The sequence below is a fragment of the Lepisma saccharinum genome, chromosome 15 (assembly GCF_977018435.1).
Source record: "Lepisma saccharinum chromosome 15, izLepSacc3.1, whole genome shotgun sequence".
Classification (NCBI taxonomy): domain Eukaryota; kingdom Metazoa; phylum Arthropoda; class Insecta; order Zygentoma; family Lepismatidae; genus Lepisma; species Lepisma saccharinum.
Window position 1 is genome coordinate 63,062,197 of NC_139243.1, and position 25,875 is coordinate 63,088,071.

At 37.0% G+C, this 25,875-nt stretch overlaps 1 protein-coding gene across 1 annotated transcript; it reads right to left on the minus strand.

The window, feature by feature from the left end:
* Nucleotides 1-1,665: 1,665 nt before the first annotated feature.
* LOC145999291 (uncharacterized) lies at nt 1,666-25,634 on the minus strand. Its single transcript, XM_083136230.1, has 4 exons — nt 25,559-25,634; nt 13,826-13,988; nt 7,962-8,241; nt 1,666-1,823 (listed from the first exon to the last, which is right to left on the minus strand). Exons 2-4 carry the CDS (start codon nt 13,904-13,906, stop codon nt 1,666-1,668), a joined length of 519 nt encoding a protein of 172 aa, XP_082992356.1. The 5' UTR covers nt 13,907-13,988; nt 25,559-25,634.
* Between the last annotated feature and the right edge of the window lie 241 nt (nt 25,635-25,875).

Consider the following 25,875-nt stretch of genomic DNA (forward strand, 5'->3'; position numbering starts at 1 on the left):
TCTGTATAGAAAACTACTTTCCTACAGTCCACATTGGGGTCTCACGACGGACATAGCCCGCAGTGTATATAACCCAGGAGAGGTTGCACGGGTCACCATGACCCGCACCTAAGTTTTCTTTCTTTACAATTCCTAGGGTCCGCAATAAGTGGATGGTACTTGTAGTAGCTTCCTACCTTCTGTTGTCCTTTACCCCCTGCAGACGAACTTTATTTTGCGTTCAGGTGTCGGCAGGAAAGGGTGTGTGTGGGTCACAGTGACCCGCACTGACTGTTAACGTTTGTGCAAATAGTCAATGCTCAGTTTGTTGCAGTAGCGTGGCATTGTTTCATCATGCATTGTTTTAATTTCGGTGTGATGGATCCAAAAGCTATAGATCCCATTCGTCATATGCTGAACGAAGTGGTGTCAGAAGACGAAGAAGGCCAAGAGTTAGGAAGTGACGAGAGCGAAATTGAAAGTGAAGTTGGTGGGGAAGAAGAAAACAGAGATAATGAAAAGCATGACACTGACACAGAACAAAGTGACACTAACAATGAAGATGGAAGTGGTGATGATGCTACGTCAGAAGATGACATTCCTTTACTCGAGAGAGGTTACTTCATTGGGAAGAATGGGACCAAGTGGAAGAGGACTGAGCCTTCTCAATCATTGCCCACAAGACGCCACAACATAGTCACTCACCTTCCAGGATGTAGAGGCAAAGCAAAGGAGGCCAACACACCGGTGAAAGCGTGGCAGTGTTTGTTTACTGATCCAATACTGCAGAAGATAGTGGATTACACAAATAAGTATATTGAAGTTTCAAAAGCTAATTACTCTCGTGAAAGAGATGTAAAATGTACCAATTTGGTTGAGATGAAAGCCCTTCTAGGACTTTTGTATTTGGCTGGTGTGTTGAAGACATCACACGTGCTTATTGAGGAGTTGTGGAGTGATGATTGAACAGGAATCAGTTTTAATACGGCGGAAAATATTCCATAATTTTCCTCATTCCCATTTCGGTATGCAGTGCATCATGGTTTTGTTCAAGAGTATTGATTGTAAAAACGGCCACTAGAGGGCCACACGATCACCCTTTCCCCACTTTGGCTGAGAACTCGTACTGGACATGCCTTTGAGAACACACACATACTGTACTTCGACTCACAGCGTCATCAGTCGTTCCCCTCTTCGATCGCAATGTGCTGGATAAAGTGAATTAAGTTTTATCATTGGTTTTGGAACAGAAGAGCATGGACAAGGAAAATTCATTATTGAAGTGAGTGCCTTTCTTACATGATGCCTCAGGGAAGTATTGTGTTTACTGAAATATCATTCTGGAGCAATGAAGGAAGGAAGGAAGCATAAGACAGCACGATGCTTTTACCGTGGTCCAATACTACGATTTTGTGGCAAACAATCATGGACGTTTTTGGACTTTTGGATTTGTTGTATTTCTTGGAAGCGGCATGCATGTGGATTCTTAATGAAGAGATATTTGGCAACGCAGGAACTGTTTAAACACCTTGATGTCTCGAGTTGAATGGAAGTTGCATCTTTTGGAACAAGGTATTAAGAAGAATTTTGATTCGTATCCAAAAAGAACGGTCACAGAGTTTGGATTCTTATGTCGTGGGAATGCATTGATGTTACAGATTCTTATGTCGTGGAAATGCATTGATGTTACGGATTCTTACGTTGTGGGAATGCATTGATGTTACGAAGGAGAAGAAGATCGACCGAAGTATTGGTTGTTTGGACGTCCCATTGAACGCAGCTGTTTCCTAAGGTGCAGGAAGACTCAAACGTGGAACGGCAAGGAGTGGAATTTGAGGAACGTGCTTTTGCAACACAAAAAAACCATTACAATGATTCTTCACTCTTCAAGAACTCTCACCATGTGTGGTCAATGACGAATGAGTAGAGGCACATATTTTTGGTAAATAAAAAAGCAAAATTTCGGTACAAAAACAGAGTCAATTTTGGGTTAAAAAGTGGTAAATAAAATGAAATTTCGCTGTTATAGCGGTGAAAAAGTGGTATATAAAAATACATTTTGGGTTTAAAAAATGTTAATATCCCAAATTTGATTAAAAACTGCACTATTACATAAAATAAACATATCCCTTCTAATAGCACATTAAATCATTACCAGAATATTACGTTTATTCCTGCATAAAGGAGTCAAATTTTGCTTCTCAAATATTTACAGCAGAATTAATCAATTTTCCATGAATTGCACAACTCACAGGATACTTCAGACTTCAGAAAGTGTTGCGTTGGTATATAGACGGTAAATTTCGTTTTTAAGAGTCTATTTTGAATTTTGCAGTTCATTTCGCATAATTTCGTGACAAAATAGGGTAGGAAAATGCACTTCACACCTTTCAGAAACATGAAAAATTAACATTAGAATGTGTTATTTCACATTTCATGTTTTCGTCAAAATCCAAATATGCATGCCTCTACGAATGAGGTATGTACATTTCTTACATAGTGAATTTACAGTGATTTATTGACATAACAAAGGGGAGTATGAACTGCTTTTGTGCATAGACTTACATTTGTTTTTGAGGGTCGAAAAGCACGAGTGACTGAGTCGCTTGTTTAATTTCTGCAAGTACAAGTTGATACTTACATATTAAACAAAGGGAATGAACAGTTGTGGATGCTTGTCCCCCCATCGACAATTGTGTTTTTATCATGTTGAAGTTAGATTGTCCTTACGAACATTGGATTGCATTCATGACCAACTGAAGGTAAAAATGGTTGCCGTTGTTAAAAATTGCAACAAGCATAAACATCAATCTCGCCCCCATAGACAAACCACTAAAGGAGAAATGTTAACTCAATGTTAAATCCTGTGGCTTTCGTCACTCCATGACGTCACTGGTGACACTAGTGACATCTAGCAAAGATTTTAAGGAACTACTTGTTTCTCAATGCTCACACTAGATGGCAGGCCTCAGGTCTGACAAAGGGGGGTGATGTGGAGTGGTAGGCTAGAAAGAAACTTCTTATTTGAAATTCAAATGTTTGTGTTCTTCTGCTATACAGCTTTTAAATAACCTACCGTGACTATGATCTTCCCTTTATTGCAAACATAAGAATAAACTTCTTTGCAGGTGTAGATTACGATAACAAGTGTGGACTAAACACTAAACAGCACACACTCATTGCAATTGTTTATGGGTACCAAAACAAAGCAGACTCCGTGCAACACACGTCACCATCCTTATCGAACTGACCGAGCAAGCCTGTCTGGGATGGTCATTTCAAATTCAAACCCGTGTGTTGGCCCAGTGTTTCCCCACAGAAAATGAGCTAAGCACTGGATGGTAAATCCCTTATATAATAAATATCCATGTCAAGTGCTACGTAATGTAAGTTTTACATTATGTCCCATAAGCAAATATCAATGATTGGAATGATGCACCTCCCTCATGGTGTAGTGGTGATGTAATGTAATGAACGTGTGTCGGGTTCGATACCTGTTGGAAGCACGAAGTATACATTTCTAGATGTACCGAGCCTGTCCGGGATGGTCATTTCAAATTCAAACCCGTGTGTTGACCCAGCATCGGCTTTGTGAATGCAAATAATTTAGAAATTTGCAGGTAATCATGACAAAATACCACTTTTGAACATGTCACCATCATATTTAAAAAGTGCCTGCCTGGAATGCCCAGTTCTCAAAAGGTTCATTGGAAAAGCACGTGTGCATTCTTAGAGCATTTTCTGTACTACTTGTCCTTAAACTTGTATGCAAGAGTTCGTTTGAGTTTTTTTTTGTTTTAAATCCACTTTATGCATATTTGGGCTAATTGAGATTGGACCTACACAACCCAGCTGCCAAATGGAAAAACTCGACTTGAGGTATGAATAAAATGTTTTGACTGATTTTGAAAGCTTATGTTATGTACATCTCAGATCCGATTGATGCCACACTGTCAACCTTGAGCGATTTGAATAATTCAAGATGGCGTCCAATATCTCAGTAACCAATGGTTGTAAACAGAAAATCTTTTTGTAGTTTTGATTCTCATTAGATGCATTAAAAAAAAGATTGTGTGTAGTTTCTCACTAATGTTAGTACTTCTACCATAATTTAAAAACTAATCCTTAAAATATGTAATTTTTCTAGCACCTTTTGAAGATTTTGCCTTGTAACTTTTGAACAAATTAAATGACAGGAAATTGTTTTGAATAAATGTGTTAGCCCAATTCATAACATTTACAACAATACAAGACTTAATGCATTTGAATGAAAAATGTGCTATAAAATATGTCCCAAAATGGAGGATAGTGCCAAAAATGTGCTTCACTGTTATATTCAAGTCCACCTGTGATAAGGATGCACTTTTGTGGCACTATCCTCCATTTTGGGACATATTTTATAGTGTATTATTCAATCAAATGCAGTAAGTCTTATATTGTTGTAAAGGTTATGAATTGGGCTACCACTTTTATTAAAAAAAAAATCCTCTCATTTAATTGATTCAAAAGTCACACGGCAAAAACCAAAAAAGGTGCGAGAAAAATTATATATTTTAAGGATTATTTTTTAAATTACGGTAAAACTACTGACATTAGCGAAAGACTACACAGAATCTTTTTCGTAGTCCATCTAATGAGGATCAAGAATAAAAAAAAATTCTCTTTACAACCATTGGTTACTGATATATAGGTCATTAACTGTATAGTCTGCCATATTGGACGCCATCTTGAATTACTCAAATTGCTCAAGGTTGACAGACTGGTTTGAGTCTCCTAGGGAAAACGCAACAAGAGATTTCGGCCTATGTGTGGGACCGGTGGCCACGAACCATTGTGAGGAAATTGGGGAGTTACAAATGAGTAGGACTGCGGGTTTGTCGTCCTGACCACATGACACCCTGTAACTGGTTGGATGATCTGCTACCTAGGGAGAAGGTAATGAGTAGATCTCCTGCTTCGGGAGAAGGTACTGAGTAGGATCAGGTGGGAGTGAGGCCAAGAGTTGGTGGTAGACCTGGGCCCTCAATGGGCTGTTGCGCCATGTTTAATATAAATATATGACCAATATTAGGCACATGACATTTGTGTATGTTGACAAAACTTCGGCTAAGTAGTGTTGTCAATAAGCTCCAATACTAAGTCTTGATTCCCCAATTGGTCAAAGAAACATTTTTCCTCCCTGCCAACTGGGTGTATTGTAAATTATTTCACTGACATCTAAATACTGTGGTCTTATGCTTTGTTTGTGTTCATTATCAATGTGATTACACATTCATTCATTGTAACAGTTACTCAATTTACAATTTTGAGTCTGGACCGTATGTTTCTTTATTGTGTTACTGCTAAAATTCAGTGGTTACAACAATCAGTGCTATAAGAACATGGCAATAAAATGTACTGGAAGATTAAATATTAATATTATTAAAAATAGCCACTGAAGTGTGAAAGTGAAAAATTGTGGATGATATTGGTCAGTATGCTCTGTCATTCATGCAGTACTTCCCTTGTTTAACATACACACACACACACACATATGTAAATGACTGGATCCATACTTGCTTCAGTAATTTTTTGATGGAGGGGGAAATACTGGTCAAAATTGTAAAATCAAGTTATATGCTTCAGTCTGGTTGCAGAAGTTATTACTAAAAACAAGTTTCATATTTCATTTGCACAAATGCAAAATTTCAGTTTGTATAAATAAATCAAAATGAAGTGCACAAATTGTGAGTTCTATAGTTAAGGTGGTTTGAATTATCGGATGAGATTTTGGTTATAACCATCACATGAAGAGAGAAGAAAACAGGTTAGTTTCATTAGGTAAAATTATAATCTAGACAGTACAGTGGGATCCATGAGTATTACCAAGCAAATTGTCCATGACTTATTTTCACTAATATTTCTCTTTCAGCCTGTGTGATTTTAAGCGATGGATTTTTATGTATGCTGGTGCAGAAGTTGTCAACAGCTTGTTTAGAGTTTTCATTTCATTCTTGAAGCTCTTATTGGGTCAAATAGAGTGCACGAACATGCTGATGAACAATTTGCATGGTAATACTCATGGATCCTTCTGTACATATAGGCATAATGTCCACAAAATGAAACTTGCTAGAATGCACAAGACTACACCAATAACGCCCTTTCTGCATTCAAAACTAAGCTTGTAATGTCACAATGTGGTATCTCATCTCGAGTGTGCACAGTTTTGCTTAAAACATTGACAACATTTATGTTGTTTGGCATGGTGTTATGCATGCTGCGTCAAACTTAATTTTTTTAACAAATTTAAATAGTATAAGGGGAAACGCCACATCACATCTCATCTTGCAAGTGTATAATTCCAGTGTCAGGCAACCAAAATATGGTAACGGTTCCAACTGTTCTGATTTTTTTAAAATTCTCCCAGCAGGAAAACTAATTATCATAGAATTTTGGAAATCATTGTCACACGAAATTTGAAACTTTCTTAAAGAAGCACGCCTTGATTCTAAAAAAAAGTTATTTATGTTGATTGATTGAATTGAATCCACTTTATGCACAGTAAGCTAATCGGGACTGAACCTACAGTTTAAAGTGGGATCGAAACCACTATGTGCCTCCACCGGGTATTGAACCCAGGACACCTTGATTACAAGTCGATGATTTTACCACTACACCATAGGGAAGGTGCTCTATTTATGTTGAAAAATAAAAACATAAAAATTACCTTACGGAAGCATGCGTGCTTCCAACGGAGAAGGTATTCTTCGTTGACAAGCGACAGTTACTATGGTAGACTAGTGGGAATGAATGTAGAAGCAAATCAGAACCTTAGCGGAATGCATTTGGGGACTTTATTTTAATGCTAAAACTTCCCAGTATGTGTTAACAAACATAAATCGAAAACAAACCATGTATATTGCATTCGTAGCATGATGAAATCACAATAAAAGAAAAGGAACTTGGGCCCAAAATATGCACATGCTGTGTAACCTCAAGGGGATGGAGAAAGGCAGGGGACATTACTCCCGTTTGGCCCTTTATTCTAAAAAGAAAATAAAGGCAGGAAAGGATGACAAAATGAGGGCTGACTATCAAAAAAGTATATCCAAAAAGTCTGGATACACCACTCTACACATGGCTTGATCCCATAAAAAAAAAAAAGGCATCAAATGGCAGGAAATTTCAGAGGACTATAAATTCTAAACTAGAATTGATATTCCAAAAGCAAAAATAAATCCTATGGGTTCTTATATATGTCTAAGTATATAATGTAACAAATTTTATCCCAATCTGACATGGTGGGGTGGACACTTCTGGAGAATCTTATATTGAATGACCAGTAACCATGCAGCACTGGTGGCACAATACAGAAATTACATGAATCATAATCTACAAGCAATAAGGTCCAATTTTGAACCTTAGTACTGCCGTGCTCATTTTCAATCCTTGTACTAAAATTTTCTTCACCTACCTTTCTGTAGGATCTACCACTTCGCCTTCCACCTCATCAGGATTCTCTACACTATACTTCATGTCTTTATCTTCACTTAAAATTAATTCACCATTGTCATTGTCCTCAGATGGCATTTTTGTAACAAGTTGTCCATGATAACATGGATAAAATCCTTCACTTTTATGAACATTTTGCCCACTAGGAACTTCCTTATTTCTGCCTTCCAATTGAATCCAACTATCACCACTTACACTTTCCACTTTACAATCTGAAGTTTCTTTCATGTACTTACTTGATAGTTTGATGTCAACAGAAGCATCCTGTATGCACTGATTAGATGGTTTGATGTCAACAGAAACATCCTGTATGCACTGATTAGATGGTTTGATGTCAACAGAAGCATCCTGTATGCTCTGCTTAGATTCTTTGATATCGACAGAAGCATCCTGTATGCACTGATCAGATGGTTTGATGTCAACAGAAGCATCCTGTATGCTCTGCTTAGATTCTTTGATATCGACAGAAGCATCCTGTATGCACTGCTTACATTGTTTCGTATCAACAGAAGCATCCTGTATGCACTGATCAGATGGTTTGATGTCAACAGACAAATCAACATCAGGAGGCTCCTTGAATGATTCAGTTGCAATCTTGACACATGACTCATCTGGAAGCCACACATACTCCAGAGATGTTTGTTCACAAACGAATGGATCGGCATTTTCTGGTTCAGACTTTATGAGCACTTTGACAGGAGAGAAACCTGTGTCAGACACTTGAAGAGCCAAATTTTCTTCACAATCATCAGACCAGGATGAAGAAGCCTTCTGAAAGACAACCACAAGCAGTGTGGATTAAAAATTATGATCTTTAATTTAAATGTCTTTTTTACTTCTTATAAAAAAAAAATAATCATTTTTTTTTATGAGGCTCAGTCAATAAATAACAAGGCAGAGGATATTTCACAGTACTTACGTAACGTCCCTCAGAAGTATTGTCTGCCACTGTTAGGCATTTATCCCATTGTGACACCAGTCGCAAAATGGCATGATCGTAGAACTCCTTTGGTTGCTGTTGGAAACAACTGGACACGCACTCCTTGATGTCATCGTCCGATTGAATCTGTTGTCTCCGCAGTGCTTTTTTGAGCTCACCGAAGCTGTGGAAGTCACACGGGGACAGATCTGGACTATAGAGAGAGGACTTCCCACTTGAATGTTTTCAGACATTCCTTTGTTGTGTTGGCTGTTTGTGGTTTAGCATTGTCGTGCAATAGGCAGGGTGGGCATTTTGCCTAGATTTTTTCAAAAAAACCTCAACCCAGGTGGGTTTTTCCCTTTTTTTTCAGATAAAACCTGGGTTTTATTGGTTTTTTTAAGGTTATATTTAAAAATATATATCATAAGAATGAAATACATTATTCCCCTAGTAGTAATGTATCATAACATTTTATTTGTACTGCTTTATACCCTGTCCCAACTCTCTCTGGAGCAAGCGAACAAAAACAAGTCTCTGCGCAAGTAGTAACATGAGATGGCTCCACCAATGAACATGGGAAAGAGAGAAATGGATTGCCTAGAGAGGAGTAAGTGACTGCAGTTACCAACCTTCACAGCAGCATGTACTGCTTTGCTCAGACCACTCTATTTAATTCCCTTTTCTGATGCTATGGACACCCTTGCTCCAGAGATAATTGTCACACGGAATAGTTATTTAATATTTCTGTTCTAAAATATTTGTCCAACAACTTGATTCAACTCTTCCTGGATGGTGTAATAGTTAATGCTGTTGCATTATGATCAGTTTTCAGGATTGCATTCCCTGAGGAGGCACATACTTTGGTGTATCCAAGAATCAAATTAACGGGTGGAAGTACAAAATGTGGCATTACCAGTGCTTTTTTTTCCTTCTGGTAGTCAACAATGGCACTCCATACTGCCACCTTATTATAGGTGAGGACTAATAACATTTTATTCTAACAAGAAAAATGCCTACAATGCCAGAGGTCCTGGGTTCGAATCCCAGCTTGGGCATGGATGTCTGTGAGTGTCCATTCATCAATTTCATCACATCATCACTCATCCCCATCTTCGCAAATTAGCCAAAAGTGGCACAAAAAGATAAGTAAAATAAAGTAAATCAATCAATCAAATCCATTCTGAACTTCAGTTTATAAATTAAATTATTTTGTGAATGCATACATATCTTGGAATGAATTATGCAACAAACACAGGTTTTTCTAATTTATTTCATATGCCATAGACCATTAAATAATCCAAAAATACTATGTAATACAATGTTTTAAATCTGCTTCAAAACAGTTTGTTCACAGTTTATCACAGTTGTGTTTTCCCATTATTTTTCTGGACTTTTCAAGCATAAATACCTCCTCCATGCATTAACCATGCCAAAGTATAAGTTAGTCGTTTCTAATTGTCTGGCTGATTTCATCCAAATGGAATGAATACCTTATATATCATCCAAAATATCTGGCTAGCATTAATGCTGAATCAGAAACGGAATGAGTAATTACTCCTGCTTGATCGAGAAAACTTGCAAATGCAATCATACCAAAACGCGAACACCTTCTGTTATTTGGCTTCATTCCAACTACTCCATAATAAGCTTTCAAATGCTATGAGAATGGGAATTTTCATGGTCAAAACCTTAGTGACCTCCAATTTGGTCAGAACAAACCCAAAACATGCACTATATTTCAAAACATTTATTGTCAAATTATAGCTTAAGCAAAGCCATAAAATTCTTAAGACCCTTTTCTTAATTTACAAAAATGTAGTTTAGGCAGAGATTTGAAAGTGTCATCAGAATTTGGAATCTCCCTCAGCACAAGACAAATCCATTTTCTTCTACACTCTTGAAACATTTTGAACAAATGCAAATGCAAAACAGAGCCATTCCCTAGGTGTATCTAGTTATGATTAATTTCAACTAAAAATCTCTAAATTTGCTCCAGTTATTGTGGTCTCAAAATTGGTGACTCCTAAAAGACACACACTACATTACACAGTTTTTACTAAAAACTTAAAACTAAGTGATGCTGTAACATTCCTGAGACTTGTGTTTCTAAATGTAGGAAAATATAAAAGAGTCAAATATGACCATAATTTAAAGTTCTCACAAGACATGTTAAACCAGTCTCTCGTCTACTATTTTTAAAAATGGTGACCAATTTTTCTCAAAGACAATGTGAGACAAATCCTTTAAGTTATATTGCAACTCAAAAGCTTTGCATTTATGGCGGTTACCAAAAATAGAACGTGTGTGATTTTACCTTTTACCGCCACTCCTCTCAAGCTAAGAAATATTATTTTAAAAGTTTTACTGCAAAATTGCAGACCAATGAAATCACTAAAATTACTCAGTTTAATCCTTTATACTCTGAAAATGTATTCTAGACAGTTTTGAAAAAAAACAACAAAAAAAACATTGTAGGGCATAGCATAGCATTCTGCAACATGCAGAATATAAGTTTTCATTCACCATCTAGAAACAAATTGTTCAATTTGGTTTACAAGGATTCTAGCTGCAGAAATAACTTTACCTAAATTATTCTAAATTTACAGCAGTTATCATGGTCATTAAATAGATGACTTATCCCTTTCTGCCAATCCAACCTAACTCATGCTCCTTGTAAATCATGAACCATATTTTGAAAATTTTATTGTCAAATTATGGTGCAAGTGCATAATACTCCTTAAGTTTCATGCACAAAGCTAATATTGTGGTAATTATGAAGATGCACGACTTACATGGGTATAGAGCTTCTAATCAGACATAAACAACATTTTACTGCATAGGCAAGCAACCCATTAGGATGAGAAATGACAAAAATAATTTAAGGTGTGTTCCAATTTAATTATGCCACAATTAACGGCATTTCAATAAAATATACTCAATTCTCCTTGTAATGTTTAAACATGCAAAAATTTATTGTATCAACTGAAACTATGATCTGCCACTATCGTTTAACCTCAAATAAGGAAGTAACTGATAACCAAAGTGCTCCCACATTTCAAAATTATAAGCTTCGTTCAACTATGCTGCATCAATAAATGCAAAGGTTTTATCTAAAAATTTCTGATAATTTTCTGTTTTGTTTCTTAGATATATAATATCTTTTCTAGCATCATTTGAAGATAATAGCCTGAAAAAACCACTGTGACTACATTTATTATTTTTAGTATTTAAAGCTCTGCTAATTCTTTTCAATACAAGTTTTCCAAAAAAATTTTACAATCGTAGAACGTCACTTGTATTTAAAGCAATAATTTACAACATTTTCTGAAAAAACTACACATTTTGTCTGTCCTTTTTGGTGGTTTTTTTGATGTGGGTTTTTCTAAAAAAAAAAATGCATGGGGAAAACTGGACCCATTGAGCGCACACTTTATGGAACATCAATGTGTCCTTGATGATTGTGTGGGCAGTACCATGACTAAGCCCCACTGATGCTGAAATGTCATCCACTGATACATGACAGTCTGTCTTGATTAGCTCATCCACCTGCATAACATGCTGGTCTGTGACACACTTTGGTGTCCCACTCAGCGTGTTCTTTTTGTTCCACTCCCTCACTCTTGCCCGGGACATACATTGCGCCCCATATACCCATATATCCTTTCCATTCGTTGATGGAATTCATGACCCCCTACAACTTCCGCTGTCAAGAAGCGCACAACACCCCCATTGCTCCTCTTTGGAAGCCTCCATTACGCGTCACAGTCAAACATGGAATTACTGGACATGGCCGTTGCTCAGTTAGCAGCCTTTGCGCATACCTTGCTAGACACATAACGCCATCTAGCGGGAAAACATGTGCAAATCAGTTTTGTCACACCTGCACCTCAAGTTCAGCCCCATCGACCCATTTCTAACTACCATAGTTTTGGTGTAATATCCTCTGCCTCATTATTTATTGACTGAGCCTAAAAAATCACAGGTTCTTAAAAAAAACACCACACAAACTTCTGCACACTGCATGCCTTAAGACTTTCTAAAACAAAGGGGATGTGAGGTTTGATACACCCTAGTGGATACAGGGGCAAAGAAAATTGGCTATAACCAGATGTAGCACCTCTTTTGAATGTCAATTGTGACATGCACTATAGTAAAGTCCCCCAAGCATATTGCACCCTGCCATTATGGCACATTTAGGGGAAGGGGATGTGGGGGATAGAGCTACACACATTCTCGATCTTGGTTCACTATGGAGGTGATGTGATCAGCACCATTCTCCAGCTGCCTTTACCCCCAGGTGAGGCTGGGTGAACCTCAAAGGTGCTTTATACATGGACAAGGGTAGAAAAATTCTGACCTCAGATCACCCACCTAGGCACAAAACATGCTCTATGGTTTCAGTAAAAAGACAGATGGGCAGACACTTGAATAAACAGGCAGAATACTTGAAATAATACAGAAGACAGTCAGCATGTTCGAATGGAGCAATCTAATATAACAGTGGTAAATAATTCTTTGGTCCATTTTGTCCATGCTGTATCTGAATGCTGCTCCAAGTAAGAAAATGCATAACAAGCATTACATACACTTACAGTGTAACTTAGAATAAATATTCCTCAGGGGGTAGTAGATAAAGAGCTAAACTAAAGTTGGGGGGGGGGGAGAAACTTGAAATTGGGGTTCCAGTGTGTGTGTGTGTGATTCGATTTTGTTATGTAAAATATACAATAGCTATGAAATACCTTCTAGAACTGGTTATTAAAAGATAAAATGCAGTGTTTTGATCTTCTAAACAAAGGATTCCATCAGCAATGTTGTTATATATAAGAAACCTAAATTTGTCCTACAAATTAGCATTTCAACCTCCTTATTTTACAAAGTTCCTGACGAACACTCATGTTATAACATTGAAAAGTTGAATGTGGTGTTTTTTATTACCCACTCTAGGTACGGCTTTCATTGCTAGTATTTTATTATGAATGCATTAACATAGACATTTATCAAGAATGTATGGTAAAATATAATGAACACATGCAACTCTTGCACATTATGTAACTCAATTGAATTTTAAATATATTTTTAAACACGGCAATATCTTGTTCTGTAGATATATTCCACTCCTCATGTATTTTAAAATACTTTTACAATGAGGTCCATGCCACACACAAAATTGATTTGCTGCGCTAAACAGGAGAGAATAGTGTAATATGAAACACAATTTTATTCACAAGAACCCTGATACTTAGCCTACATATCCCTTTCACAGTGGTTATTCAAGAAAGTATACATGCTTACATTATTAGTAACAGCAGGTATAAAAATAATACTTTTCATTTCTTAGAAATACATCTATTACCACCCCAAGAGCAAATAAGGGTTGGCTGTATTTTTGAGTACATCACAACTCCTTCAAGTAAAAAATAGTAACTTTACCTCAAAGCCCATCTCCCTTCTATGCTTCTCTTCTGCAGATGATGGGTTTTCATTCAGAAGGTTTTCTGACTCAGAAGACATGTTATGGAAGTCCTGTAAGATTCTCTGGCTTGTCTATGAACGGATAGCACACAAACTTTGGCAAACTGTCATCCTCTCAAACCTAGAATGAAGAAATCTGAAGTCATAAGTAGGGTAGGGTTGGGACATGGGTATTTAAACACTGGGTAGCTAAATAAAATTTGGGTAAATACTGGGTATTTATGAAAATTTTAGTCATCTACCAAGAACCGCCATAGCTCAGCTCGTAGAGCATCTGGCTATCACTCAGAAGACCTAGGCTCATCCTGGGGCAGGTGATCTGCACAAGATCCCTGTTTCTGCATGGCTCTGAGGTTCACCCAGACTCATATAAATCAGGACAACCCTGGAGGGTAAAGGCAGGATGCTAATCACCATCACAACCATGGCTATGATCAAGAATATATGGAGCTCTGTACCTCCACACACCCCATCTGCCTTCACAGCATGTGTGCACAACAAACAAGGATGCCATTGCCTTTCTTTTTTTTAGTTATCTACCTCAAAAGTAGATATTTATTAAAAATTAAATGTTCCCTTTATATTTTGTCTTGAGACAAAAATATAAACATCCCTCTTTGCAATTGTTTAGTTGAACATCTGGATACCTTACCAAAATTAAAAAAATTATTGTAAACTGCATTTTTAAATTGTACAAAGCTTTGTATATTTCTATACCTATTATATTTTGATCATTCCAGTTATATATTGCATGTCCTCACTTTCCTAGCTACATTCACATATCTTACTCAGTATGGCCACTATTGGACCATGATAAAATACAAGTATAATTCCTGGTTTAAGGTGAACTTTCCAAAAATTCAAGGGTATAAACAGATGTTTTCTCTATTTCAACCTTACATACGAGGGTGGTTTGAAAAGTTCTCGGAATGGAATAGAAAGAAACGACTTACAACAGTGATTTTTTTTTTTATTTTTCAATGTAGTCTCCCTGTACACTAATGCCAACTGTATTAATGAAGTACTTTTCTATCACAGAAGGACAAAGACAGAGTGAGTATGAGTTTTGTTGGATTGGAAGCACCAAAATATTATTTTAAGTACTTGACCGGCTTGACGTTGTCTGTGTGTATTGCGTGTGTATGTTAGTGAACATTGCATTCCATAATGCCTCCAGTACTATTGTTTGTAATTCATCACTTTAGAATTGTTCAGAAGAAATACATTATGTGGATGCATGAGCATTTCTGTGTTTCAACTCTCGGCTCCGTCACGTGTTCTTGTAGGAATTGTACGAAGGAAGGAAGCTGGTATTTTTGCTGGTTAATGTGATACATATTGATTTCTTTGTTAAAATTGGCATGCTTTGATGGAAAGTTCATAACAAAAGAAAAATCCACGCGGCTTATCATCTGGTGGCAATATATGTACTTGTTATTCCTTTCTTCTTATTCTTGTTATTGTTGAGGAAGCCAATATCGTTTGTAAATGTAAAACAAAGGCAGTTGACTGTCGCCCATCATAGAGAGGCAATAATACTGCTTAAGGAGAAGTGTTTGTGGTCCAATTGTCGAGGTTTAACACGTTCGCAGCACAGGTTATTAGTTCTCAAACCAGTGGTAGTGTCAGTCATGTATCACAAGTCGTTGCAGTACCAGTGTGGGCTTATTGGGAGTGAACAGTTAAAATGCCACCAAGCCAATTAATGCAATGGAAAAATAATACATTATTTACTTTATTTGAAATCACACAAATAATGAATCACTATGAAGAAGTCTTCTTTGCATCATTTTGGGTAATTTTACACATGTGTTAGTCCAAATTTAGCGAAGTTTTAGTCCATATGTATGTACATCGAACAGATTAGCAACACTGGTTCTCGCATTGCGCTGCACAGATCGTGGCAGAGATATGTGTGTCGGCCAATACAACGTATCCACAAAAAAGCTATGAGGGAGCATTTTCCTTAAGTGATCAAGTGTATCAGTGACCTAGTAAATGGAATGAAGACTGTATGATAGAACAGGGGTTCCCAAACTGTTTCGTTTCACGACACCCTTATTGTTTCAAGATACTTCTGCAGTGCCCAAGTCAGAATGTAAGCATAATTAGCACTTGCAATGCTCAGTTAGTGTAGTTTGGTTGCTTGCCTTCGGTTGAAAAAAAAACACATATTTCAAATTCAGAAATATTTTACATGTAAAAAGTACTAAATAAGCACATATTTGGAAGTGTCATTTCAGTGAAAGTATTGGAACATTTCGCGACACCCCTGTAAGCCACTTTGATAGAATATTTTGGAAAGGATTTTTTTGTACATAATGTGTAGTCAATTTGCAACCATGTGAGTAGTGAAACTTTTGGTTTTGTTTTGTTTACATGGTTAATATGGGTTCCATATTTGCATCAGAAGTATGAAATGTACAATATATAATTACAAGCAAAATTGCACTAAATGTAGACAGGAATGGTATTGTTGGGAGTCATACTAGCTACACCCCTGTCTTGGATGTAATACAGAATTGTGAAATAGTAAGATGGAATGTAGTTTCTCTTTCCCCCTGCTGAACTTTCATCAATTATTTGCAGATTATCATGTGAGGCTGGTAGGAAGTTTTGTGCTCAAGGCCAGATCAAGATGCGATCAGGTGTTTAAAGAATTTAGGGGCATTATTCTAATGCTAGGAGACCTAAAGGTGACCCACTTAATCTAACAATCAAAGGATTTCAGAATATTTTATTAATACCAAGAGCACTAAACCTAACCTGACTAACAATAAAAAAAAACATTTAGGAGTGAAATAATACTCCTTCACATCCCACGCAGGTGAAATAAGATGGTAGCAGCAGTCTGTATCTAAGACAACAGTAAAGGAATGATTGCTTGCAAACAATCAGATAGAAGTGCATGGGAGGGGAAAATTGTTCTCCAGAAAAAGTGTAGTAAGTAGTCACGAAACCTCTGAAGTATGTGTTAACAGACACAATTAGAAATCAAACCATGTAAAATACCACAGTGGTCTAGTCGGTAAGGACCAGCCCCCCGTGACAGAGTGATTAGCACATCGTGCTACAATTCCAGTGGTCCCGGCTTGAATCCAGGTCTGGGCATGAATGTTTGTGAGTGTTCATTCATCAATTTCATCACTCATCCCCATCTTCGGAAATTAGCCAAAAGTGGCACAAAAAGCAAAGTAAAATAAAGCAAATCACTCACACTCTAGTTGGTAGGGCATTTGACTGTCACGTGGGAGACCTGGGTACAGCTTCCAGGGTGGGTGATCTAAGGTTGGAATTTTTCTGACCTTGCCCCTGCAAAAAGTGGTTCTGGGGTTTGCCTGGGGTACCTGGGGGCAACCTTGGGGGATAAAGGTAGATGGAGCATAGTGCTGGTCACATCACCTCCAAAAGAGCAGAGACTGAAAATGTGTGGGGCCCTACCCCCACATCCCTTAAATGTACCTTTACCTTACTATGTAAAAAATGCAGTGGCCATGAAAGAATTGGAATTAATCAATAGGCACTGGGACAGGCAGATGCTGATAATGATAAATATCTTCCTGCGACTGAAATTCAGTTGCTGGTGCTGAAAATAATTCTACCTTTTTTTTTTTTGTCAAGATACACATGTTGGTTTAATTCTGGTAGAATTTCGACAATTTCTTGGTTGTATCACTCTTGACATTCTGCCACTCTTTACTAATCATGATGATGAGGATGAGTGATGATCAGATGTGATTGATAAAGGCACAGACCAAGTTTTGAACCTGAAAATTTTGTTGATGGGATTAAAAGTCAAACAATTGATATGCTTGGCCACAGAGCCAGCAAAATTGACCTTCGACACAAATTGGAAACATGCTTGTCATGAGGATGCTGATATATTCAGGAATATAATTCAGCATATTGTTGCCATATACCCTATAGGCCCCTACATGGCTGTGTTTGTAGTTCATACGTGATCCTTGTGCATTTACACAATGCACAATTGCAAACACATTCTTGAAATTTGCATAGTTTTGCAATTCTTAGCATTTACACATGGTTCTACACATTTTGAATGTGCATGCAACTGGTTCAGACACATAAAAATTGTGGAAGTATTTCATGATAGAAGTACATGGGCCACATGTCAGGACTAAATACATCAGATATTCAAGTTTCTGCATTGTGAACAAATTTTATGTTATGTAAAACATGAACATATATTAATTGCAAAAAAAAATCAACATAAATTTAGATCGATACATTTGGTCACCAGCCCTACATGGGTAACGGTTTCGAAAGTTGAATGATTTATTCAACGTTTTTACACATTGTACAATGTGTATGTATAATATGGGATGTAGTTTCATTATTTATGAAATGGGAACTTATTATGTGCAGACAAAAATTTTATGCATTCTTCATTTTTTTATAATATAAAATATATAATGATTAAATAACAAATATTTGCTCACGCTCTATCTCTCTCACTCTAGTTTTACTAGCTCTTGGCTTCCAATGAAAACAACTGAGTAAGCATGTATTTATTTTGGCAACAGAACGAGTGTTTTTATTGTTGTTGTTGATTAGGTTTATTTTACTTCGCTTTTCTGCACACACTTGGTTATCGCGAAGATGAGGATGAGAGTGATATATGATGGAATTGATGAAGGCCGGGATTCGAACACGTGACGAGCATGTATTCTTGTTCCTGTGTGTTGTACTCTGCAGTGAATAATGAAATGAAAAATTTATTCCAAAACTCAAAAAGCCAAATGAATATCATTGAAGAAACTACAAAAATGTGTGTATTGTTACCTGTTTATCCCCTTAGATATATTGAATTTTTGGTAACAGTTAGATATAGTGAAAACACATTTCTTCAAATTTACAGGAGAAAAGACGGGAAAGTACTTACGGAATTGAGTTCCTGTGGACGTTTGGAAGCTGGGAATAGTGAGTTTTTTCCATTCGTGCAACTTATTCGGCCGGTAAATAATGTAATTTTGGACATTCATGTATCTCCGTTGCACGATAGCTCGTGCCACCATTACCGTCGACTACGTGAATCAAATGTTCCATGCGTTCGATTATGTAACCCCCTGCCAGTGTAACAACCACGCGGTAGTTTTACAAGATGACGCGTGAGCGGTTTTTTTTTTCAATTCAATTTTCTATGTTTGCCTAAGCTAACTGAACCTAACCTAAACTTCCGGGAATGGTTTGTGGATCAATTTTCGCTTGAAGACCTTTTGTGAATAGTTTGTGTGGCATTTATCGGTTCATAAGTTTGGAAACACTGCATATCAGCTGAGGATAGACAACTTGAGTTAAGATTTGCCCACCGAATTAGCAATGACCAAAAAAACATAATCCCAACTTGAAAAATGTTCCGCTATGCATATAAGGTAAGTACAAATGTAAATAATTCGGAAATAAATGAGTTAAATGTGTTTTCACTATATCTAACTAGTACTAAAATTTTTACATGGTTCTATTCGATTGTGATTTATGTCTGTTAACATTAGTGACGTGAGGTGACCTCGACACTTGGCATAGCAATCTGAGGGGTGCCGAAGGGTGGTTGGTGGGGGTTATAACCCCCCCCAAAACACACACACTTTAGCACTCAGTATTTCTAACAAAAAGTACACGTAACTCCCACCTCCTTTCGAAAATAAAAAACGATTTCATTTGATTACTAAGCCAGAGATCAGCGGCTTGCCATGGGCGTTCTTTGTACGTGTGTCCCTTCATCAATTTGGTGTTTTAAGAACACTTTATGCTCAGAAAGGCTAATTGGGACTTGTTCTACAGTCTGAAGTGGGAACTGAAACACTATGTGCCTCCACTGGGTACCGCCGGCCCTTGTAGAAGAGTGGTTAGCACATCGCGCATCGACATCAGGAGCCCTGGATTCAAATTCCGGCATGGGCATGGATGTTTGTGAGTTTCAATTCATCAATTACATCATGTCATCACTCCTCCCCATCTTCGCAAATTAGTCAAAAGTGGCACAAGAAGCAAAGTAAAATAAAGCAAATAAAAAAATCAACTGGTTACCGATCCAGGACCACTTGCATTCCCCCATGGAGGTCGGCCGTCAAAAAATACTAGAGGAAAGGGCTAACCATTCGGATATGTGGGTGTCGGTAAAGCAAACTGCACTTTCCCCTAGAGATAATTTTCAACTGGTGTTTGAAACACCATCTTTGTGTATGATTAACTTTTTTTTCAAAAATTTTGCATTGCTTGATTGGTAAATGTCTGTTATATCGGAGACACATTAAAATTTGATATTTTGTGTTTCGGATGGTTCGTACTTACCAACTGTGTATTGCAGAACATAGTTGAAGGTGCCATTATGATTTTTACATGAAAATAACTTTGATTTTCCACATTACGAGTAATTCTTTTGGTTCCTTTTTTCCATTGCGGAACATACAAAATGGCGCACACAGCTGTGGATCATCGCGCGTCGTGCTTGCGTTTTGTCGATTTGCAGTGGGTATGCAGTGTTTCCACCTTCTTAACTGAAAAATACCTACTTTCGTGTTCATTATGTCATCACAAACCATTGACGGATAGCCCCAAAAACCATTCATGATAGCCTCACGAACCATTGACAGATAGTCCCAAAAAAAATTTCACAGTACTCCCACGAACCATTGACGGATAGCCCCAAAAATCATTCACGATAGCCCCATGAACCATTGACAGATAGCCCCATGGACTATTTTCGTCAAGTTTGGGTTAGGTTAGGTAAGCATAGTTAAAAAAAATTCTTATAAAAAAAGGCACGTTTGGAAACACTTGCGTGTTTTTCAACGCTCGCGCCATCTGGAGAAACATAATGGAAACGACAACATAATGTTGTCGCTTTGCACAAAATGCAAGTTTATTATATCAAAAGACCTTATTTCTTGTTCTGCAGCATTCTACGGTGAGAAAATACCTCCACAAGCTTTCAAAATGCTATTGAAACTCATTTCCGTAAGTAGTTTCTTCTGTAAAAATGAAGAAATGTGTCTCCAATATAACAGACATTTACCGCTTGATTTGCCTTATTTCTCCATCTCACGATCTCATTACTGAAGGATCAGAGTTCAAGCCCTGGCCTGTGCATGAGCGTCTCTTTGTATCCACCCTTCACCCATTTAATTTAATCAACATTCATTGTCATGACAGAAGTTAGGTAAAGTGATGGCAGAGCAATGCTAACAATAAGAAAAGGTACTAATCTGATATTATCCGGATATTTTTACAGAAATTACTTACGGCAATAAGTTCCTGTAGCATTGTCTAACATCTGGAAGGTGTTTTGTGTGATGTGGGAATGTTTCATAGTGGAAATTCAACCACTGACGCATAGCCCCACAAACCATTTCTGGTAAGGTTAGGTTAGGTAGGGTCACGTATAGGTTACAATAGTTAAAAATTGGTTTCGAAAAGAATATGCGTAGCCCCACACACCATTCTCGCATAGCCCCATGAACCATTGACACATAGCCCCACAAACCATTTGCGGAAACGTACGTTATTCAGTTACAAAAACACTTTTCTTAAAAAAAAATGCAATTACTTTGATCAAAAAAGCGTGAATACACGTTAAAGAATGTTCCGTGGGAACGAGTTTACAATACCGGACCACTCTCCAATTTCTATGAAATGTCGCCTACTCACTAATTGTGAACTCCTAAACACGAATCTGCATGTAATAATTGGCGGTCAAGTATGGAAATCGAGAAAAAAACTAAATAAACTATGTTTTCTTAATGTAAAATAACCCTACCATAAGAACAATAGCTCCACAGAAGATGCCATTTTCCCAACATGTAGAAATCAACATGCAAGACAAGGTATAGTTCTTGTAGCTAAAATATTAATTTTTCTTTGTATTTATGCTAATGGAACCTAACCTAACCTCGTAGGCATTCCTCGTCTTACGTCAGCAAGATTGTTGCGCATAAAGGAAGACCATTAACGAATTGCGAAAGAAACATGGTTCCGAATTACTGTGTAGGGACAATCACCGTGGTAAATTTTACAATTTCTAGACGTAAATGTACAACTTTAACAAGTGACCACCAAATATGATTTGATTTGATTTAGTTTATTTTACTTCGCATTTTGTGCCTCTTGACTAATTTGCAAAGATGGGGATGAGTGATGAAATTGATGAATGGACATTCACAAACAACCAAGCCCGACCAGGATTCGAACCCGGGACCACCAAATATGAACTACAGTTGCGTCATCATGACACCGAAATTAGCAAGTAGGCGAAATTTTATAGAAATTGGATAGTGGTCCAGTATTGTAAATTCATGCCGTTCCGCGAAACAGATAGGTAAGTACAAATGTCAAAAATTGACAAAATAAAGAAGTTATAGGTGTCCGGGTAATATCAGATTTTTACCAGAAAATACAAATACAAATAATTTCCTCCAAGTGCATCTGCAGGGCACTGTGAAATCTGGAGTACAGAGTCCTCTGTTTATGATTGGCCTCATGACTTAAGTTCATTAGCTACTTATTGTGATTAAATCTATACAGCTAGAAAAAGTGATGGTAGATGGCAAAAATTCGGTACTAGTTAGATATAGTGAAAACACATTTAACTATATCTAACTGTTACCATACCCAAATTGCATTCGTAGCATGATGAAATCGCAATAAAACAAAAGAAACTTGGGCCCCTTTGGTTTTAGGCTCCGCTCTCTTCCAGCTTGAATTCCTTTCCTTTCACCCCTCTAAAGACCACACATAGATGAAAAATTCTGCATAAACCCCTGGCACTGATACGCAGTGGAATTACATTACACCCAAAGTATATACCACTAAGGGCCGGTTGCACCATCTCCGCTTAACGTCTTATCCCCCACTTAACACCATTTTGTGGTTGATCAATGTCTGCCTAACGTTACCTAGCACTTAAGTCCCTTGTAACGTAAGTGGCGGTCGGGGCTCCGCCTAACGCGTTAAGTGCCGGATAAACATGGAAAAGCAGTACATTGTGCAGCCAACGGATACGTGCAGTACCTAGTATAATCTGTGTTTGCACTTTTATAGTTGATAAAATGGCAAAGTCCCGATCAGCTGATGTAAATTGCGAAAGTTTGCTGCACGTTTTGCATTACCAAATATCAAATAACAGCAAAAAAGGTGGATTTGTTAATTATCCTAGGAACGGCAATAAATAAAGCAACATTTATAAATATATGTGTAAAAATGAATATTAGGTGGTTATTGTCATGTGTGTTGCGAAAATGTTGTATATTGATATTAGCGTTAGCAGTTTCACTGTAATTTCGTAAGTAGGATTTGAGTGCATGCGGGTACAGAAATATAAATAAAAACTACCGTTCCAGACTTCCAGGTTAAAGTAATGCGTTTGATGCTTGCAAAATTGTATTAAAATTGCATTCCAAATAAATGAATGTGTGTTTGCTGTAACAAATTTCGTCAACCAAACAACACAATATACGAAATGTACACCATGCATCAGTTGCTTTTTCCCAATCCTAGTAATTTGTAATCTTTAATCGAGTCACTTCCGTCGCCGTTGGTGTGAATGTAACATTGCAAATAAACAAGTAACCTGTTGTTTCCGAATAATAACTGGCAAAGAAAGCTCGAATAATATTTAGCAGTACTCTTACCATCCAGTTCATACATATGTACAGGCATGGTACAAGGAACAATTTCCGAATGGTGGTTTGTTTTGTATGTACAAACACACACATTTACAATAATAACCTTGCAAGCAACTACATACCTAATAGTACATAAGACGTAATGTAATACCAATCTTTAAAGAAACATATATTTTTATACGTGTGATTTATTATGTTAACTTTCAAAATTGGCAAAATTCTTACGATGTTGACACGCATGTACAAGGAACAATTTCCTACTGGTTTTGTACCTACCCTAACCTACCCTAATATACATGGCAGTGCATAAGACGTAAATGCCAAAGTTTTTTTCTTCGGTATTTACCATTTACAGGAAACATTTTATGCGAAGTAACATATTTTAATGACATTGTGTGATATTTTGTACTTTAACTTTAAGACTGGCAAAAAATAATAATAATAGAGACAGGTACAGCAGTATATTTATGGCGTTGATACGTATATACAAGAAACATTTTCCGAATGGTGATACGAAGAAAATGCACCATTGTAATGAACCTTGCACGAATCTGCATGCCTGGAGATGCATGAAACGTGAACACAAGTTGTTGTTTTTTCTGTTTTTTTCTTTTTTACATTCATATGCAATATACATGATCTTGTATTTAATTTTTCAAAATAACTGGCCTAAAAAGACTAACGGCTAGGGAAAGAATTATCACCTTGGGAAATACATGCTAAGAACACCAAACCTGGCCTGCCTAACCTATCCACGTAGGCATATAATAGCATAAATAAGCATGTAAATAGGTTTGGGAAGTTATAATTTGTTTATTTAAGCTATTATATGCATACGTGCATAGGTCAGGCAGACCAGGATTGGTGTTGTTAGCATGTATTACCCAAGGTGCTAATGCTGTCCCTAGCCGATCGTCTAAAATATACCACAGCTTGTAAGTATGTACAAGGTATATTTTTCGGGTGGATGTTGGTGTTTTTTGTAAACAAAACTAGATATAACGTTGCACGGAACTACCTATCTGAAAGTATATACAGCCTGGAGTTTCTTATTTTTTCTTTATAAGAATAAAACATGCGTACATACAATATTACGGTACTTTACATTCTTTGATTATTCCTTTTGTGCTAAGATGATTAATTCCCAATATGTACCTTGTACATAGAACCGTTGATTAACGATTTTTTTGTGCTATCCGAATTTGTTTTGAATACAAAAAATTTCATTTGCCTCGTTATTGCACAAAAGCTGCATTATACTAAAGAAGAAACCTAAGTAGTATAAGATAGTCAACGTTGATAATACTGATACTCGCTATTCGCTAAAGAAGGTGTTACGGATTGGTAAATTATTAACAGAAACGAATGATAATTTAGTAAGAGCAGAATAGAAGATTGCTCTTCTCATTCCGTATATTTACACAAACTCAGACATGTCACCCTTGCACTAAAAATTTTAAAAATGTTACTTAAATTTGTTACGACTTCGTAAAATTGGTCACTGTTTAGTAGGAATATTCTATTTTAAATTATGTTAATTGGAGTACGTGGAAAATAATTTGAAAAGTTTTTAAGAATAACTCCCCACTACTTGGAAACATTACGTTTTATATTATATCATATAACATATATTTGATATTAAATGAGAGTACGACACATGCATTACCTAACTTCCATCAGCTGTTTCATTTTATTGCAATAAATATATATATATATATATATATATATATATATATATATATATATATATATTTAACATGTTTCTGTTGAAAAAGCATGCATTTGGAATGGACAAGCAGACATTAGCACGTAATAAACAAACAAAACACAATCGAAAACACAACTTTCTCCAGTTTCTGTTGCCAGGTCGTACGCAAGCAGGAGAAAGTTCCACCTTGCAAGGCAGAGGATAAAAATGCTTGGTGCAACCCACCGCCGCCTAAATCTCCCGTTATCCAGCACTTTGTAAAGTGGCAGATTGAGTGGCGATGGTGCAACCGGCCCTGAAGGTACTAATTTTCTTCCAGCAGAACAAAATAACCAGCCTTACCAACTCTTCTTCTTCTTCAAAATGTCCCGATCACCATTAAATAAGGCGATTTTGGACAACGGTACTGAAGGAATGCATCAGACAATATCCGATAACATCCCGCGGGAAAATAAACTCTTCCTCCTATTTATATTCATAAGTAGGAACTTCGCAAATAGTAACACAAAAGACAACACAAAACTCTTCCTCCTATTCACTTAATAAGTAAATAGGTCCTTCGCGGTATGAATGGGACGAACACAACACAAACATCCGTCTCACACGGAAGCACAAGGCGAACCATAGAGGCGAACTCCCCTTACCAACTCCATGTGTTC